Source organism: Plectropomus leopardus, chromosome 24 (genome assembly GCF_026936395.1).
Source record: "Plectropomus leopardus strain MGB_pleo_1.0 chromosome 24, ASM2693639v1, whole genome shotgun sequence".
NCBI classification, from domain to species: Eukaryota; Metazoa; Chordata; class Actinopteri; order Perciformes; family Serranidae; genus Plectropomus; species Plectropomus leopardus.
The window spans coordinates 11,552,255-11,572,231 of NC_142199.1; the positions used below are offsets into that span (position 1 = coordinate 11,552,255).

The 19,977-nt window shown below is 34.4% G+C and overlaps 1 protein-coding gene and 1 long non-coding RNA gene across 16 annotated transcripts in view; one reads left to right on the top strand and one right to left on the bottom strand.

Moving 5' to 3' along the window:
- LOC121962852 (peripheral plasma membrane protein CASK) overlaps positions 1–19,977 on the top strand; it is a 94,842-nt gene that overhangs the window by 46,720 nt on the left and 28,145 nt on the right. For 5 of the 15 annotated variants that reach the window (XM_088074215.1, XM_042513160.2, XM_088074216.1 and 2 more), the window contains 5 exons: positions 3,601–3,636; positions 4,285–4,323; positions 4,821–5,017; positions 5,281–5,396; positions 7,728–7,808. In XM_088074215.1, the coding sequence (XP_087930341.1) occupies positions 3,601–3,636; positions 4,285–4,323; positions 4,821–5,017; positions 5,281–5,396; positions 7,728–7,808 (469 nt within the window). Of the gene's footprint in view, positions 1–3,600; positions 3,637–4,284; positions 4,324–4,820; positions 5,018–5,280; positions 5,397–7,727; positions 7,809–10,382; positions 10,492–19,977 lie in introns of those variants that run through there. The other 10 variants (XM_088074219.1, XM_042513164.2, XM_042513165.2 and 7 more) reach the window with 5 other exon arrangements.
- On the bottom strand, positions 7,802–13,673 carry LOC148185503 (uncharacterized). Its single transcript, XR_015775839.1, has 2 exons — positions 9,350–13,673; positions 7,802–8,708 (listed from the first exon to the last, which is right to left on the bottom strand). It is a non-coding gene; the product is annotated as an uncharacterized LOC148185503 (long non-coding RNA).

Consider the following 19,977-nt stretch of genomic DNA (forward strand, 5'->3'; position numbering starts at 1 on the left):
CTGGACATGTCAAATTTTGTCATTTTGGCATTTCTCATTTTTTCAACATACTATTTTAGGGGTTTGGGGGCCTGTTTTGGATGTGTTTTCAACACTGTATACCATGACATGCCTCTACATGCTATACTAAGTGGTTTTCAGCAGTTTTCCGGACACGCCAAATTTGACATTTTCGCCATACTATAGCCTTGCTCTTTATCTCAGTTTTTAACATGCTATTTTGTGGGTTTCTTGGGCTTTGGGGGAGTTTTTTTCCACACTGTACACCATGACATGCCTCTACATGCTATACTAAGTGGTTTTCAGCAGTTTTCCGGACACGTCAAATTGTGACATTTTGGCATTTCTCATTTTTTCAACATACTATTTTAGGGGTTTTGGGGCCTGTTTTGGATGTGTTTTCAACACTGTATACTATAACATACCTCTACATGCTATCCTAAATGTTTTTCAGCAGTTTTCCGGACACGTCTAATTGTGACATTTTCGCCATACTGTAGCCTTGCTCTTTTTCTCATTTTTTAACGTGATATTTTGTGGGTTTCTGGGCCTTTTGGGGAGGTTTTTTTCCCACACTGTACACCATGACATGCCTCTACATGCTATACTAAGTGATTTTCAGCAGTTTTCCGGACACGCCAAATTGTGACATTTTCGCCATACTGTAGCCTTGCTCTTTATCTCAGTTTTTAACGTGATATTTTGTGGGTTTCTTGGGCTTTTTGGGCATTCAGAAAATCTCTGAATGCCGATGGGGCTGGTGGCGTGTTGGAATGACTGTGTGGACAGTAAACCTAAGATTGAAGGTTCGAATCCAGCGTCGCCAGAACCGGAGGTGCTTCGATCCGTTGGGTGGGAGGGAAGGGAGGACGTAATTCCTCCCGGGGTTTCTGGGGTGTGTAAAGCAGGGGTTATACCAGAGAAACGTAGAATCGGCTGAAGTTTAAGGTGGCTCAGGTGATAAGACACTGCCACGTTACCTAGAGGTTGGCGGTTCAAGGCTCAGGCGATGCGGTGGACTTTAAAGGTTTAACTTCCATAAGGGAGAGAGGAAACACGGGTGACAAGACGCTGCCATGTAACTCTTAGGTCGTCAGCTTAAGACTTATATGGCGCAGTGCACTTTTAAGGTTTATCTTCCACAAGGAAGAGGACAAATACACATGGAAGCTATGCCAAACTGTCAGACAAGGTGGCTCAGGTGATAAGACACTGCCACGTTACCTAGAGGTTGGCGGTTCAAGGCTCAGGCGATGCGGTGGACTTTAATGGTTTAACTTCCATAAGGGAGAGAGGAAACACGGGTGACAAGACGCTGCCATGTAACTCTTAGGTCGTCAGCTTAAGACTTATATGGCGCAGTGCACTTTTAAGGTTTAGCTTCCATAAGGGAGAGAGGAAACACGGGTGATAAGACGCTGCCATGTAACTCTTAGGTCGTCAGTTTAAGACTTATATGGCGCAGTGCACTTTTAAGGTTTAGCTTCCATGGTGGAACAAGGTGGCTCAGGTGATAAGACACTGTCATGTGACCCTGATGTTGACAGTACGAGACTTAGGTTGTGTGGCGGTACTTTAAGGTTTAACTTCCATAAGGAAGAGGGGAAATACACATGGAAGCACTGTTGAACTATCAGGCAAGGTGGCTCTGGTAATAAGGTGCTGAGGTGACACTGTCATGTAACCAAGAGGTTGGCGGTTCAAGGCTCATGCGATGCGGTGGACTTTAAAGGTTTAACTTCCATAAGGGAGAGAGGAAACACGGGTGATAAGACGCTGCCATGTAACTCTTAGGTCGTCAGTTTAAGACTTATATGGCGCAGTGCACTTTTAAGGTTTAGCTTCCATAAGGAAGAGGACAAATACACATGGAAGCTATACCAAACTGTCAGACAAGGTGGCTCAGGTGATAAGACACTGCCATGTTACCTAGAGGTTGGCGGTTCAAGGCTCATGCGATGCCGTGGACTTTAAAGGTTTAACTTCCATAAGGAAGAGGAGAAATGCACATGGAAGCTGTGTTAAGTTGTCAGACAAGGTGGCTCAGGTGATAAGACACTGTCATGTAACCCTGATGTTGACAGTATGAGACTTATGTGGTGCGGCGGTATTTTAAGGTTTAACTTCCATAAGGAAGAGGGGAAATACAGGCGATAAGACGCTGCCATGTTACCCAAAGGTTGGCAATTCAAGACTTACATTGTGCGGTGGACTTTTAAGGTTCAAGTTTCATAAGGAAGAGGACAAATACACATGGAAGCTGTGCTGAACTGTCCAGACAAGGTGGCTCAGGTGATATGACACTGCCATGTTACCTAGAGGTTGGCGATTCGAGACTCATGCGGTGCGGTGGACTTTAGAGGTTTAACTTCCATAAGGAAGAGGGGAAATACAGGCGATAAGACGCTGCCATGTAATCCAGAGGTTGGCATTTCAAGACTTGGGTGGTGCGGTGGATTTTAAAGCTTTAACTTCCATAAGGAAGAGGAGAAATACACATGGAGATTGCACTGAACTGTCAGACAATGAGGTGATAACACACTGCCATGGCGGTTCAATCCTTATGAGGTGCAATGGATTTTGAAGTCTAACTTCCCAAATGAGATAGACAAATTCATGTTGAAGCAAGCAGTAAGCATGTTAGATTGGATAGTGCAGGTGATAAGACACCGGCCTGATACCTGGAGGTTGTAGGTTCACAAATCATATGGAACATTGGCGTTGTTTGTCATTTCCCGGCTTGGAAGGTGCCTGAGTCTGTTTTTGATATCCACTGTTGTGTGTGTGACACTTTGTCCAGACCTCTGCTGCGGAGTCAAAAAGGGGAGTGTACACACGGCTCTCCTCCTGGAGTTTGGGTGCCTGGTGGAATGCAAAGAATATTTAGGTGAAACAACCATAATGACTTTTTCTATGGGAAAGAAGGGTTCAGTGTCTTCGAGTTAAGAGCTCAGGGTTGTAGAAGAGAGTAAACAGGTCAGGGTGTTAGGGGCCAGAGACTGCCTGTTAAATCACTTTTTACTATACTGCAGCAGTAGTTTAACGGTATGTCAATATGTGTCATAATATTCACACGTCCCAGGTAAGACTTGAACACATCCAGGGCCAGTCATGAGGCAAGTACTTGAACTCTCTGCACCAATTCTCCCGGCACTTCAGGTGTTTTCCAAGTTCCAAAATACAAAAAAATGTCCAAAAATACAAAAAAATGTCATCCTATAGTATATCATCGAACATGGCGAAAAAATGTCATCCTATGGTATGTCCTCCAAAGACAAACAAAAATGCCGTACAGTACTATGTCATCCCACAATACACAATTTTATTTTATTTTATTTATTTATTTTTTTTTTTGTCGTGTCAAAAAATGGTTAAAAAAAACAACATATTACAACTCGGAGCGACACGTCATAGTATACAATGTCGAAAAAAAAGGGGGCAAAGTTCATACCATCGAATCCCTATGTCTCGGATTTAATTTTATTCCAGCTAACAGGTTACGATCAAAAGCACCAAAGAACCTTTGTCTTGTTTTTTATGTTTTGTTACCGTGCAATACTAATCAAATACTCACACTAAAACTTCTGTCATCCCAACCAGGACCTGCCAGCAACAATCCAGCCCAAAGGCCGTCAGGTGGGAGTTTCTTTTTCTTTACACCACACCTCCACTCCTTTCATTCAACTGTGTGCTTCTCCTTTTGCTTTATAGTCTACATTTAGGACAAACTAACAACCATCCCAACAAGTCCAAAGTTGCACGTTGGCACTCACAAACCCCATGTGTTTGTCTTTTTTCCCATTTCCCATCTATTTTGTTTATATCAAATTTTACTCTCCAATGCCAGGCCTGATCTTTCCTCTTATTACACAGAAACACACTAGAAAATAATCAGATATTTGAGAGAATACCTTCAGTTCCCTGCTGAAGGTATTATTAAAGTGAAATGTAATATGGCTTTGTTGACATATTTCCTTGCTACACTTCATTGAAAAAAAATAAAAAGTAATAAGTAAGTACCAACATTTGAAATGGAAAATGATTGGAAACTTTGAGGCTTGGTTATTTCCTGCTCTTACTTAATTTTTCCCATTTTTATCTGTTTTACGGTGTATGCTCTGAGGTTGCGCATGCATATACATAAGATGCAGTATAAGCATTGTCATATATAAGACTTGGCATCCAGCTGTGGGTCCCTCATCACACCTCCTTTGTTTATCCCCCCCAACGTTTTTACTGCATGATATATGTGTAAGTGTGTATGTGATGCTCTCAACCCCATAGATCTCCAGACCTGCTATCAAGGACAAATTGTCCATCAAGGTAAGATGTCTCTAAGTGGACCCTAAGTAGAAGTAGATCCCAACTACTCCCACCCCCATCATAAAGTTCGGTTCCTCATCATAGTAGTGTCTAGATCCCATGCTAGCTATCAAGGCTTAGGCTTCATATCTGGTTTGTCAGTGGACATTAAAAGCAAAAAAAAACAATGTGGTTGTATGTGCATTAGCTGTCAATAAAAATAATTTGTATGCCGTTGGATCATTTTCCTCTCGCTTTTCATTGATATAAATTCCTGTGCTCTCTCCTGCTTTGGCTCACACGCTCTGTATTCTCCCTCTGCAGTTTTTCTATAATTTAATGACAAGCCTTGGCACAGCATTTCTTACTAGTATGCGGTTTTGCAGCCAGTCTCTTTTACGTGGGCAGCTTGGCCGATCATAATCTTTCCCATATATTCTTCTGTCTTGACAATGCTACCCTTTGCTGCTGCGCCAGCACCCATCATATGTTTTTGTCTCACTATCTTTCCGCTACAGATTTATGTTCGTGCTCAGTTTGAGTATGATCCGGCGAAAGATGACCTCATCCCATGTAAGGAGGCTGGCATTCGCTTCCGGGTGGGTGACATCATTCAAATAATCTCCAAGGACGACCACAACTGGTGGCAGGGAAAGCTGGAGAACACCAAGAATGGCACAGCAGGCCTCATCCCCTCACCTGAGCTCCAGGAGTGGTGAGAAGAACACATAACACTTAACTTTTCATCTGTCCTGTGTTTTCATTTTTGGTACATATAATTAATGCAACAGCCCTTCAGTAGGTCCCAGCCTTGAGAAGGTTGTAGCTATTACTACCTTCAGTGACAGAAACCATCTTTGGAAAGAAATTGTTGAACGTGTACTCTGAGTTTTTGGTTTGGCCTATGACCATTCACTAAGATGGAGGGGTGGGCTTGAGTACCACACAGTTTACTATATGTAGATGTGCTTCTTTTAGGCGTGTGGCGTGTATAGCAATGGAGAAGACCAAACAGGAACAGCAGGCCAGTTGTACCTGGTTTGGCAAGAAGAAGAAACAATACAAGGACAAGTACCTGGCGAAGCACAATGCAGGTAAGACAACAATCATGGTAGCATACAAATGGTGCAGCAGAGCTAAGATAACCCACCACAAGCATTTCTTTTGATAGCAAAAACAAAACAGTGTCACGCAAAGAAGTGCTTGATGTGGCTGTGAAGTTGACTCTCATTACAGTGACAGGGTTGCAAGTTATTAGGGGTCTAACAGTTATCAAATTCACGGTTTGGCACGATACAGTGGTGGTACAGTTCAATACGCTTTTGGTACAGCAAAAACGCCATTTTTATTTGTTAAAACTAACATAGTCATCTTTTTTGACTTTAAATGATGATGGAGCAATACCTGACTCAGCTTCTAAAGCAAAAAAAATCTGTTTTTGAAATGCCAGAGAAATCTTTTTATTTTTTAACTTACTTTAAAACTAGCATCATAATTTGAGCTTTTTTGTGAAATGAATCAGAATTGGCTACCAGCCTGCTGCAGTCAACCCTTTACACTGTGTGTGTGTGTGTGTGTGTGTGTGTGTGTGTGTGTGTGTGTGTGTGTGTGTGTGTGTGTGTGTGTGTGTGTGTGTGTGTGTGTATGCTGTGTGCTTACATTTGCTGCTGTAAGCAGTGCCCCAGCTCTTGTTCCCTGGCCCGCAGGATGTGTTTTGGATAAAACCACAGACTGTGTGCTGTGGCTGAGCTGCTTAGAAATGTGTGCTCTGTCTCAGAGCGCGTCATGCTTCAGCCTGGGGTCATGTGCTCCAGTGTTAGTGACTTTGGACAGTCTGTAACTGGTGGCGGCTCATTCTTTAACTCAGTGCTGTTGTTTTTTTTATCCACCACTCCCTTGCCATCATTCTCATAATTGACAGTGAAACCAAAGTGGCTCCAAATGGCAGACCTGTAAATCTACAAAATTGAGAGTGGTATATGTCTTCTCAACAGTGCTAGAAAGTATCCAAATAGATTTTGTCAAGTACTGCAGTATCAGAAAGATATTCTATTTCTATTCTGGTAAAGTGTTTATCATCTTGTTAAGCAAAGTCGTACTGATAACAATTTATTAAACATAGTTTATGCTGTATATTTTATTTTCCAAATGCAATAGAACGGTTGGAGGTATTGCTGCGTTTGTAATGCTGACCGAACCGAAAGCCTCGTACTGAACTGTACATATGTGTTTATTGTTACACCCCTGCTTGTACTGTGTCATGCGTCCCTGAAGCAAAATATCATTTTGTAATGATACAGTAAGAAGAATGGTAATTTTGATTTTAGAGGACAGGTTTAAGGAGCACGAGGGGGTTAATACTCACATAGTTGCACCTTTGTTCAGTTTGTTGAATTGTTGCACGTCTGTTACATTTTCCCTCTAACAGACCTACTGCTGTCTTGATTTTGCCTCATTTTTCTGTGACTAATATTGTTGTTGTTGTTAAAAGTAACAGCTTTTGAAGTTTTATGGGTTTTTTTTGGTTCAATGTGTCTTCTTTTATGGTGCCTTTTTATTAACCCTTCCGCTCCTACCCTTTGTCCATATTTCATGCCGTCTCTTTCCCAATGACATGGCTGCATGTAAGTAACTCCAGACAGCTGGCGTCCAGCTTCTGTGTTTTTCTTCCTTCTCTTTCTGCTTTTTTGTCCATTTCCTAATGTCTCCTTGACTTTTGACTTTTATGATGGCTGTCTTATTTGGTTTGTTTATTAGCAATTAGCGTAGTTACAGTTTTTTAACCTGACCAAGGTTAATGCAAATAAGCAAGTTGTAATGCTTTCCCAAAGTATTGGACCTATAGCAGGTCTGCTTGGTGCTTGTTTGAAGGACTCATCATTTGCATAACTGAACTCTAAATATTAAAAACCCATCTGATTCCACACTTGGCTTGCCACATAGAAAAAAATAAGGTAGTTAATCCCTCAGCATTGCTTGTAACTGCATTAGGTTTTATTTAGTTTTTGAAATATTTGTAAAATATGTTAACTCAGTTACCCATTCATTAGGTAAATCCAGTTTAATGTAATGCAGTGTTTTGGTTTTGAATTGTATTTAGAGAGATGTTGACTCAACTCAGTGTATTAACCTGTGATGCTGTTGAATTTTATTATTGAGGTATTTAATGTTTTGTACACCCTATTCTTATCAATAACAGGGAAAAAACCCTACCGCCTACAGCCAACAACATACATTTGATGAATACATTTAAATATAAGACTTTTAGGTTTACCTCGTAAACTGGTGACTGAGCTTATATTTACCACTTCCTTCACAGTTCCCGTACAGAGTCAGCGTCAGATAACTTTTCCATAGGAAGATTCACCATGTAAACACCTCGACATCTGATGCCACGCTCACCTGATGTTTCTTCTGTTTTTCAGTGTTTGACCAATTAGATCTTGTGACATATGAGGAAGTGGTCAAAGTGCCATCATTCAAAAGGAAAACACTGGTGTTGCTTGGTGAGTAGACACATTTATTTTTGTCAGGCAGAGTCACCTAGGTGTAAGAGATTTAAAGATATCCCCTATCTGTCTTTATACACAGAGCTCAAGGAGACATCTTTAACTCTCAAATGTCATAGAATTAGCCAGTCTTGAAAAAGTAATTGTGTTGTGTTATGTCATAACATAGTTGTCAAAAAGGTCATAGTATGCCATGCACACTTGTGTTTAAAAAAAAAAAAAAAAAAAAAAGTCTAGTATAGCATGCCATCAAGCAGTCAACGGATGATATGCTTTAAAATTGTGATAGGATAGTATAACATAAAATAGTCAAAGTATAATATGCAATAAAAAGTCATAGTATATGTCAAAAAAAGTCAAAATTTAATATGCCATATTGAAGCCACAGTATGCCATAAAAGAGCAATTAAATCACATGATAGAAATCCATAAAATAGTCACAAAAAAGCTCTCCAAAAGTCATCAGTATACCATAAATACTTTACAATTAATATGCCATAAAAAAGTAATTTTAAAAAGTCACTGAATAGTATGCTGTAAACTAGTTATAGGAAAAAATGCTATAAGAAAGTCAAATAGTATTCTGTAAACAAGCCAAAAAAGTTCTAAAGAAAAAGTGCAGCATGCCATATCGTAGTCCTTAATAACTAACCCCAACACACAATTTTTAAAAAGGCCCAAAAGATCCAAGTATTGCAATAAAACAGTAAATTAGTATGCTGTACACTGCTCAAAAGCATAATTTATTAAAAAAAAGGCCTAAGAAGTCCAAGTACAGCATATTGTAAAATAGTCACTAATAACTCATGGTTCAGCGTGAGCCTCATACAGGACGAAGCCTCCACAACAGCTGGGGTTGTATTCTGACTGGCTGCCTCTTCGCTGCTCGCGGCTGTCCTGAAAATTAAAAACAAACAAAAAGCCATAAGAAAATCATAAGTATATAAATCACAGTATGCCATAAAACAAGTATTGCATGCCATTAAAGTTATTGAAAGAAATTAGTGGATAGTATGCCATAAAACAGAATAATATTATGCCACAAAACATTCAAAAACTAACATACTAGAACGACGTAATTTTTCAAAAGTCATAGGATAGTATGCTTTAAACTTGTCAATTTAATTTAAAAAGCCATAAAAGAACCGATAAAAAGTCAGAGTGTAGCATACCATAAAATAGTCATTCAAACAATCATAGGATAATACATAAAACAGCCAGAATTATAATATGCTATAAAAAAGAGGTCAGATGATAGTATTCGGTAAACCAAAACACTGAAGTAAAAAAGCCCTAAAAAGTCCAAGTGTAGCATGTCATAAAAAAACATGCAAAAAAAAAATAAAAAAAAATTATAGCTTACAATAAAAAAGTCTAAGTATAATATGAAAAAAATAATACTAATATGAAAGAATTCATTTGATAGTTTGCCATGAAATAGTCATAACAGAAGCGGTATGATAGTTAAAGTATAGTTTAACATATAATAAACAGATCATTAAGAAAGCCACATGATAGTCGGGCGACCTCTTACTCACATGGTTCAGGTGAGCGTCATCCAGGACGAAGCCTCCACAGCAGCTGGGGTTGTATTCTGACTGGCTGCCTCTTCGCTGCTCGTCATCCTCCCCCCTGTGCGGCTGTCCTGTAAAACACAAAGAAACAAACACAGAACCAAAGAACCAAAGAAACAACCCCCTCCCCCCACAATACTATTTTCTGAAGTCATGCCAGTATGACATAAATCAGTCAAAAGACACAGTTGTCAAAAAGTCATAAAAAAAGCCATACAAATAATTTAAAGTACTGTATGCTATAAAACAGTCAAAGTATTATATACTTTTCCAAACAAAAACTAGTAAAAGTGAAAAAACACCCAGAAAAAATACAAAACATGCTATCAAAATGTCACAGAACAGTTTGCTGTAAACTAGAAAAAATAGAAGCGTCATAAAAATCACAAAAAATCAAAGCATAGCATGCTATGCTTTGATTTATTCTTTCACTAGTAAAGCATTAAGCAGTTATTTATTTTAAAAAAATGAAAAAGGATTGTATGCCACAAAACTGCAGAAGAATATTACGTAAAAAAAAAGTTAATGGAGGGTATGCTAAAAGTACTGCTGTAAACTAGTAAAAAAGTGAAAAAAGCCCTTAAACGTCTGGCCAAAAAATAGTCATTTAAAAAAGTTCAAGTATAGCATGTAATGAACGAGTTAAAGGAAAGATGCTGTAAAAAGTCACATAATACTTTGCTAAAACTATACTAGACCAAATACAGGAGCATCATTATAAAGCCAGTCAATAGTCATAAACAACGTCATAGGATAGTGCACCATAAAACAGTCAAAGTGTAATATGCTCAAAACGTTTTTTTTTTTTGTTTTTTTTTTTAAATTGTAGAACATTATGTTGTAAACCAGTACAAAAATGAAAAAAGTCCTACAAGTCCAGGTATTGGCTAAAAAAGTTATTATAAAAGTCATAGCACTTATTCTTTCACTAGTTAAGCATGCCATTAAAGAGTTAAAAAACAAAACCAAATTGTATTCTCTATCTTTATCTGAGCAGCAGTGGATGACTCAGAACATGGAAGATGGCTTTATATTAATGATGTCACCCTTTTTTTTCTTTTTAAAAAAATCAAACATTGAGTATTCAGTTCATTCTCTGTTTGACTTCATTTTAACAATTTGGGGGATTTTCAGGCTAAAAATTAAACATAAATAAATCATCAAGTTATTGCTTTGTTTGTCTGTAGTTTTTTGTATTATTATTGTTTGTTTGTGTTTTTTGCTTGGTTTTGTTTGTATTTTTTGTTAGTATTTTGCACAGTTGTGTTTGTATTTTTTTGTTTTTTGATTGTGTTTATTTTTTTTGCAGTTGTATTGGTATGTTTTTGCATGGTTATGTTTGTATTTTTTTCACAGTTTTGTTCGCATTTTTTGCATATTTTGCATGGCTGTATTTGTATTTTTGTTCGGTTTTGTTTGTATTTTTTGTGCTTGGTTTTGTGTGTATTTTGTGTTCGGTTTTGTTTGGTTTTGTTTGTATTTTGTGTTTGGTTTTGTTTGTATTTTGTGTTTGGTTTTGTTTGTATTTTTTGTTTGGTTTTATTTGTATTTTTTGTTCGGTTTTGTTTGTATTTTGTGTTCGGTTTTGTTTGGTTTTGTTTGTATTTTGTGTTTGGTTTTGTTTGTATTTTGTGTTTGGTTTTGTTTGTATTTTTTGTTTGGTTTTGTTTGTATTTTTTGTTTGGTTTGTTGTATGTAGTGTCTGTTATAAATGAAAACCCCCATAAAGATATTTTTTAGAAACTGTCATTAAAATAATTCATAGGACAGTATGCTGTCAAAGAACAGTATGCCATGAAATACTCAAAGTTTGATTTGCAATAAAAATGTAACTGACAATACTAACTGACGGGATATTTCTGTAAACTAGTGAAAGAATAATACATCATAAAAAGTCACAATATAATGGCCATAAACAGTAAAATAGTATGCTCTAAACTGGTCAAACAAGTTTAAAAAAGGCTATTAAACATCCAAAAAGTTTAAAAAGTAGAGTATACCATAAGATAGTCATTAACAAAGTCATTGGATAGTATGTCATTAAACAGTCAAAGTTTAATACGCCTTTAAAAAAGTAGTCAGGTGATGGTATGTTGTCAACTAGTAAAAAAGTGCATTAGAAAATAATTTGATAGTATGGCCAAAACCAGCAGGATAATCTGCCATAAAAAGCAATCGGAGGGTATGCCATAAAATACTCAAAGATTAATATGCCATAAAAAGGTAAAAGGATGCTGTGAACCAGTCAAAGTGTAATGCACCATTAACCAGTCAAAAGATAGTATGCTGTAAACTGGTCAAAAAATCTTTTTAAAAAGCCATAAAAAGTCCTAAAAAGTAAAAGTATAGCATGCCATAAAACAGTCATTATAAAAGGTCTTAGGACAATATGCCATTATAGAAAAGCATACTATAAAATACACAAACGTTTAATGAGCAATAAAATGGTATCTTTAAAAAAAAATCATTGGACAGTACGCTGTAAACTAGCCAAAGAATAATATGCCATTAAAAAGTAAAATAGTGTGCTATATACGGGTCAAAAAAGGTAAAAGATTTTTAAAAAGCCATAATAAAGTAAAGCATGCTATAAAATAGTTATTTAAACAGTCATAGGGCTGTATTTTATAAAAATGTCATAGTATAATGTGCCATAAAATAGAAAAAAAATGTGTTGTTAACTGCTTAAAACGTTTTTAAAAAAAGGTATAAAACATCCTAGCAAGTTCAAAGAGTACAGTATGCCATAAAATAGTCATTCACAAAGTCATTGGACAGTATGTCATTAAAAAGTCAAAGTTAAATATGTTTAAAAAAAAAAAAAAAGCTCTAAAAGTCCAAGTACTGCATTCCATGAACTAGTTAAGTGTTATATGCTATCAAAACGTTATAGGAATGTTTGCTGTAAAGTAAATTAGACAAAAATAGAAGCTTCCTAAAAAGCCAAAAACATCAAAAATACCATGTCAACAAACACTTATTTAAATAATAATAATAATAACAATATTATGTTATAAAAAGTAAATAAAGAGTATGCCATAAAATACTCAAAGATTAATTTGCCATAAAAAGGGAATTTGTAAGTCATAGGATAGTATGCTGTGAACCAGTCAAAGGATAACGCAGCTTTAACAAGTCAAAAGAAAGTATGCTGTACACTGGTCAAAAAAGTTATTTTAAAAAGTCACGAATAAGTCCTAAAAAGTCATAGGATAATACGACATCACTGTCATTTAAATAGTAATGGAATAGTCTACCATAAAAAGAAGTGAAATATTCAGTTTGAAAGAATGCTATTGGATATTAGCTATAAACTAATTGAAGTATAATATGCAATAAACAGATCATTAAGAAAGCCACATGATAGTCGGGCGACCTCTTACTCACATGGTTCAGGTGAGCGTCATCCAGGACGAAGCCTCCACAACAGCTGGGGTTGTATTCTGACTGGCTGCCTCTTCGCTGCTCGTCATCCTCCCCCCTGTGCGGCTGTCCTGTAAAACACAAAGAAACAAACACAGAAACAAAGAACCAAAGAACCAAAGAAACAACCCCCTCCCCCCACAATACTATTTTCTGAAGTCATGCCAGTATCACATTAATCAGTCAAACAACACAGTTGTCAAAAAGTCATAAAAAAAGCCATACAAATAATTTAAAGTACTGTATGCTATAAAACAGTCAAAATATAATATACTTTTACAAAAAAAGTTATAGGAAAGTATGTCGGAAACTAGTGAAAACGTGAAAAACACCTAAAAGAAGTATTGGATTCCATGTAGTAGTGAACTATGATGTGCTATCGAAATGTCACAGAACAGTTTGCTGTAAACTAGACAAAACAGAAGCATCATAAAAAGGCAAATAAGAAAAAGCATAGCATGGCATTAAGCAGTTATTTATAGAAAAAAAAAAAAAAAGGATAGTATGCCACAAAACTGCAAAGGAATACTGTGCAACAACTGTCATCAGAGGGTATGCTATAAAATGCTGCTGTAAACTAGTCCAAAAAATTCATAGGATAGTTTTGCCATGAAGCAGTGAAAGAATATCATGCTATAACAAAGTAATTTAAAAAAGTCATAGGACAGTTTTCTGTAACTAGTCAGTGTATAATCTGCCGTATAAAGTAATCTGAGCGTATGTCATTACACAGTTGAGGGATAGTTTATTTAATCTGGTCAAAAAAAGTTTCAAAAACATACAAAAAGCAAGAACAAAGTTCAGTTTGCTGTAAACTAGTCAAAGTGTACTATGATATTAAACAGTCAAAAGATAGTAGTAAACTGGTCAAAAGTAAGAAAAAAGCCATCAAAATAATAAAAAGTACTGTATGCTATAAAACGGTCAAAGTATAACACGTTTACAAAAATGTAGTATTAGATTATGAGCTAGTTAAGGATAACATGCTGTCAAAAAGTCACAGAGTAGTTTGCTCTAAACTAGACAAAACACAAGCATCATAAAAGAGCCCAAAAGGCAAAGCATAGGAAGCCAATAAGCAGTTATTTTAAAAAAAAAAAAAGGATAGTATGCCACAAAACTACAGAAGAATATTATGCAAAACAAAAAGTTAATGGAGGGTATGCTAAAAATACTGCTGTAAACTAGTAAAAAAGTGATAAAAGCCCTTAAAAGTCTGCGTACTGCTGGCCATAAAATAGTCATTTAAAAAAGTCCAAGTACAGCATGCAATGAACGAGTTAAAGGAAAGGATGCGATAAAAAGTCATAAACTAGACCAAAAACAGAAGCATCATTAAAAAAAGCCCATTTGGTCAAAGCATAGCATGCCATTAAAGAGTTAAAAAACAAAACCAAATTGTATTCTCTATCTTTATCTGAGCAGCAGTGGATGACTCAGAACATGGAAGATGGCTTAATATTAATGATGTCACCCTTTTTTTTTCCTTTTAAAAAATCAAACATTGAGTATTCAGTTCATTCTCTGTTTGACTTCATTTTAACAATTTGGGGGATTTTCAGGCTAAATATTAAACATAAATAAAATTTTTATTATTTCTTCATTTGTCTGTATTTTTTTTGTATTATTATTATTATTTCTTTGTTTGTTTCAGTATTTGTACTGTTTGTGTGTGGTTTATTGTGCATTTTATGCTTGGTTTTGTTTGTAATTTTTGTTTAGTTTTGTTTGTATTTTTTGTTCGTTTTTGTTTGACTGTTTTGTTTGGTTTGTATTTTTTTGGTTTTGTTAGTATTTTGTGTTTGGTTTTATTTGTATTTTGTGCTTGGTTTTGTTTGTATTATGTGTTTGGTTTTGTGTGTATTTTTTGTTTGGTTTTGTTTGTATTTTTTGTTTGGTTTTGTTTGTATTTTGTGTTTGGTTTAGTTAGTATTTTTTGTTTGGTTTTGTTTGTATTTTGTGCTTGGTTTTGTTTGTATTTTTTGTTTGGTTTTGTTTGTATTTTTTGTTTGGTTTTATTTGTATTTTTTGTTTGGTTTTGTTTGTATTTTTTGTTTGGTTTGTTGTATGTTTTGCTCGGCTGTGTTTGGTTTTGCTTTTCCATTTTGTGGTGTGCTATGTTTGCTGTCAGGGCTATTTTGTTTGTATGTAGTGTCTGTTATAAATGAAAACCCCCATAAAGATATTTTTTAGAAACTGTCATTAAAATAATTCATAGGACAGTATGCTGTCAAAGAACAGTATGCCATGAAATACTCAAAGTTTGATTTGCAATAAAAAGGTAATTGACAATACTAACTGACGGGATATTTCTGTAAACTAGTGAAAGAATAATACATCATAAAAAGTCACAATATAATGGCCATAAACAGTAAAATAGTATGCTCTAAACTGGTCAAACAAGTTTTAAAAAAAGGCTATTAAACACCCTAAAAAGTTTAAAAAGTAGAGTATACCATAAAATAGTCATTAACAAAGTCATTGGATAGTATGTCATTAAACAGTCAAAGTTTAATACGCCTTTAAAAAAGTAGTCAGGTGATGGTATGTTGTTAACTAGTAAAAAAGTGATTTAGAAAATAATTTGATAGTATGGCCAAAACCAGCAGGATAATCTGCCATAAAAAGTCATCGGAGGGTATGCCATAAAATACTCAAAGATTAATATGCCATAAAAAGGTAATTTTAAATTAGGATGCTGTGAACCAGTCAAAGTGTAATGCACCATTAACCAGTCAAAAGATAGTATGCTGTAAACTGGTCAAAAAATCTTTTTAAAAAGCCATAAAACAGTCCTGAAAAGTAAAAGTATAGCATGCCATAAAACAGTCATTATAAAAGGTCTTAGGACAATATGCCATTATAGAAAAGCATACTATAAAATACACAAATGTTTAATGAGCAATAAAATGGTATCTTTAAAAAAAATCATTGGATAGTACGCTGCAAACTAGCCAAAGAATAATATGCCATTAAAAAGTAAAATAGTGTGCTATATACGGGTCAAAAAAGGTAAAAGATTTTTAAAAAGCCACAATAAAGTAAAGCATGCTATAAAATAGTTATTTAAACAGTCATAGGGCTGTATTTTATAAAAATGTCATAGTATAATGTGCCATAAAATAGAAAAAAAATGTGTTGTAAACTGCTCAAAAAGTTTTTTTTTTTAAAAACAGGTATAAAACATCCTAACAAGTTCAAAGAGTACAGTATGCCATAAAATAGTCATTCACAAAGTCATTGGACAGTATGTCATTAAACAGTCAAAGTTAAATATTTTTAAAAAAAAAAAAAAGTTGTGGGATATTATATTGTTAACTAGTAAAAAAGTAAAAAAAAAAAAAAAAGCTCTAAAAGTCCAAGTACTGTATTCCATGAACTAGTTAAGTGTTATATGCTATAAAAACGTTATAGGAATGTTTGCTGTAAACTAAACTAGACAAAAATAGAAGCTTCCTAAAAAGCCAAAAACATCAAAAATACCATGTCAACAAACACTTATTTAAATAATAATTTGATAGTATGCCATAATAGAGAACAATATTATGTTATAAAAAGTAAATAAAGAGTATGCCATAAAATACTCAAAGATTAATTTGCCATAAAAAGGGAATTTGTAAGTCATAGGATAGTATGCTGTGAACCAGTCAAAGGATAACGCAGCTTTAACAAGTCAAAAGATAGTATGCTGTACACTGGTCAAAAAAGTTTTATAAAAAGTCACGAATAAGTCCTAAAAAGTCTACCGTGAAATGAAGTGAAATATTCAGTTTGAAAGAATGCTATTGGATATTAGCTATCAACTAATTGAAGTATAATATGCAATAAACAGATCATTAAGAAAGCCACATGATAGTCGGGCGACCTCTTACTCACATGGTTCAGGTGAGCGTCATCCAGGGCAAAGCCTCCACAACAGCTGGGGTTGTATTCTGACTGGCTGCCTCTTCGCTGCTCGTCATCCTCCCCCCTGTGCGGCTGTCCTGTAAAACACAAAGAAACAAACACAGAAACAAAGAACCAAAGAACCAAAGAAACAACCCCCTCCCCCCACAATACTATTTTCTGAAGTCATGCCAGTATCACATTAATCAGTCAAAAGACACAGTTGTCAAAAAGTCAGAAAAAAGCCATACAAATAATTTAAAGTACTGTATGCTATAAAACAGTCAAAATATAACATACTTTTACAAAAAAAGTTATAGGAAAGTATGTCGGAAACTAGTGAAAACGTGAAAAACACCTAAAAGAAGTATTGGATTCCATGTAGTAGTTAACTATGATGTGCTATCGAAATGTCACAGAACAGTTTGCTGTAAACTAGACAAAACAGAAGCATCATAAAAAGGCAAATAAGAAAAAGCATAGCATGGCATTAAGCAGTTATTTATAGAAAAAAAAAAAAAAAGGATAGTATGCCACAAAACTGCAAAGGAATACTGTGCAACAACTGTCATCAGAGGGTATGCTATAAAATGCTGCTGTAAACTAGTCCAAAAAATTCATAGGATAGTTTTGCCATGAAGCAGTGAAAGAATATCATGCTATAACAAAGTAATTTAAAAAAGTCATAGGACAGTTTTCTGTAACTAGTCAGTGTATAATCTGCCGTATAAAGTAATCTGAGCGTATGTCATTACACAGTTGAGGGATAGTTTATTTAATCTGGTCAAAAAAAGTTTCAAAAACATACAAAAAGCAAGAACAAAGTTCAGTTTGCTGTAAACTAGTCAAAGTGTACTATGATATTAAACAGTCAAAAGATAGTAGTAAACTGGTCAAAAAGTAAGAAAAAAAGCCATCAAAATAATAAAAAGTACTGTATGCTATAAAACGGTCAAAGTATAACACGTTTACAAAAATGTAGTATTAGATTATGAGCTAGTTAAGGATAACATGCTGTCAAAAAGTCACAGAGTAGTTTGCTCTAAACTAGACAAAACACAAGCATCATAAAAAAGCCCAAAAAGTCAAAGCATAGCATGCCATTAAGCAGTTATTTAAAAAAAAAAAAGGATAGTATGCCACAAAACTACAGAAGAATATTATGCAAAAAATAAGTTAATGGAGGGTATGCTAAAAATACTGCTGTAAACTAGTAAAAAAGTGATAAAAGCCCTTAAAAGTCTGCGTACTGCTGGCCATAAAATAGTCATTTAAAAAAGTCCAAGTACAGCATGCAATGAACGAGTTAAAGGAAAGGATGCGATAAAAAGTCATAAACTAGACCAAAAACAGAAGCATCATTAAAAAAAGCCCATTTGGTCAAAGCATAGCATGCCATTAAAGAGTTAAAAAACAAAACCAAATTGTATTCTCTATCTTTATCTGAGCAGCAGTGGATGACTCAGAACATGGAAGATGGCTTAATATTAATGATGTCACCCTTTTTTTTTTCTTTTTAAAAAATCAAACATTGAGTATTCAGTTCATTCTCTGTTTGACTTCATTTTAACAATTTGGGGAATTTTCAGGCTAAATATTAAACATAAATAAAATTTTTATTATTTCTTCATTTGTCTGTATTTTTTTTGTATTATTATTATTTCTTTGTTTGTTTCAGTATTTGTACTGTTTGTGTTTTTGTTTGGTTCATAGTATTTTGCATGGTTGTGTTTGTATTTTTTTGATTTGCTTGTGTTTGTATTTTATTCAAGGTTCTGTATTTTTTAGGTTTGTAGGTTTGTATTTTTTGTTTAGTTTTGTTTGTATTTTTTGTTCGTTTTTGTTTGTATGTTTTGTTTGGTTTGTGTTTGTATTTTTTTGGTTTTGTTTGTATTTTTTGTTTGGTTTTGTTAGTATTTTTTGTTTGGTTTTCTTTGTATTTTTTGTTTGGTTTTCTTTGTATTTTTTGTTTGGTTTTGTTTGTATTTTTTGTTTGGTTTTATTTGTATTTTTTGTTTGGTTTTGTTAGTATTTTGTGTTTGGTTTTGTTAGTATTTTTTTGTTTGGTTTTGTTTGTATTTTTTGTTTGGTTTGTTGTATGTAGTGTCTGTTATAAATGAAAACCCCCATAAAGATATTTTTTAGAAACTGTCATTAAAATAATTCATAGGACAGTATGCTGTCAAAGAACAGTATGCCATGAAATACTCAAAGTTTGATTTGCAATAAAAATGTAACTGACAATACTAACTGACGGGATATTTCTGTAAACTAGTGAAAGAATAATACATCATAAAAAGTCACAATATAATGACCATAAACAGTAAAATAGTATGCTCTAAACTGGTCAAAAAAGTCTTAAAAAAAGGCTATTAAACACCCTAAAAAGTTTAAAAAGTAGAGTATACCATAAAATAGTCATTAATAAAGTCATTGGATAGTATGTCATTAAACAGTCAAAGTTTAATACGCCTTTAAAAAAGTAGTCAGGTGATGGTATGTTGTCAACTAGCAAAAAAGTGATTTAGAAAATAATTTGATAGTATGGCCAAAACCAGCAGGATAATCTGCCATAAAAAGTCATCGGAGGGTATGCCATAAAATACTCAAAGATTAATATGCCATAAAAAGGTAATTTTAAATTAGGATGCTGTGAACCAGTCAAAGTGTAATGCACCATTAACCAGTCAAAAGATAGTATGCTGTAAACTGGTCAAAAAATCTTTTTAAAAAGCCATAAAACAGTCCTAAAAAGTAAAAGTATAGCATGCCATAAAACAGTCATTATAAAAGGTCTTAGGACAATATGCCATTATAGAAAAGCATACTATAAAATACACAAATGTTTAATGAGCAATAAAATGGTATCTTTAAAAAAAATCATTGGATAGTACGCTGTAAACTAGCCAAAGAATAATATGTCATTAAAAAGTAAAATAGTGTGCTATATACGGGTCAAAAAAGGTAAAAGATTTTTAAAAAGCCACAATAAAGTAAAGCATGCTATAAAATAGTTATTTAAACAGTCATAGGGCTGTATTTTATAAAAATGTCATAGTATAATGTGCCATAAAATAGACAAAAATGATGTTGTAAACTGCTCAAAAAGTTTTTTAAAAACAGGTATAAAACATCCTAACAAGTTCAAAGAGTACAGTATGCCATAAAATAGTCATTCACAAAGTCATTGGACAGTATGTCATTAAACAGTCAAAGTTAAATATGTTTAAAAAAAAAAAAAGTTGTGGGATATTATATTGTTAACTAGTAAAAAAGTAAAAAAA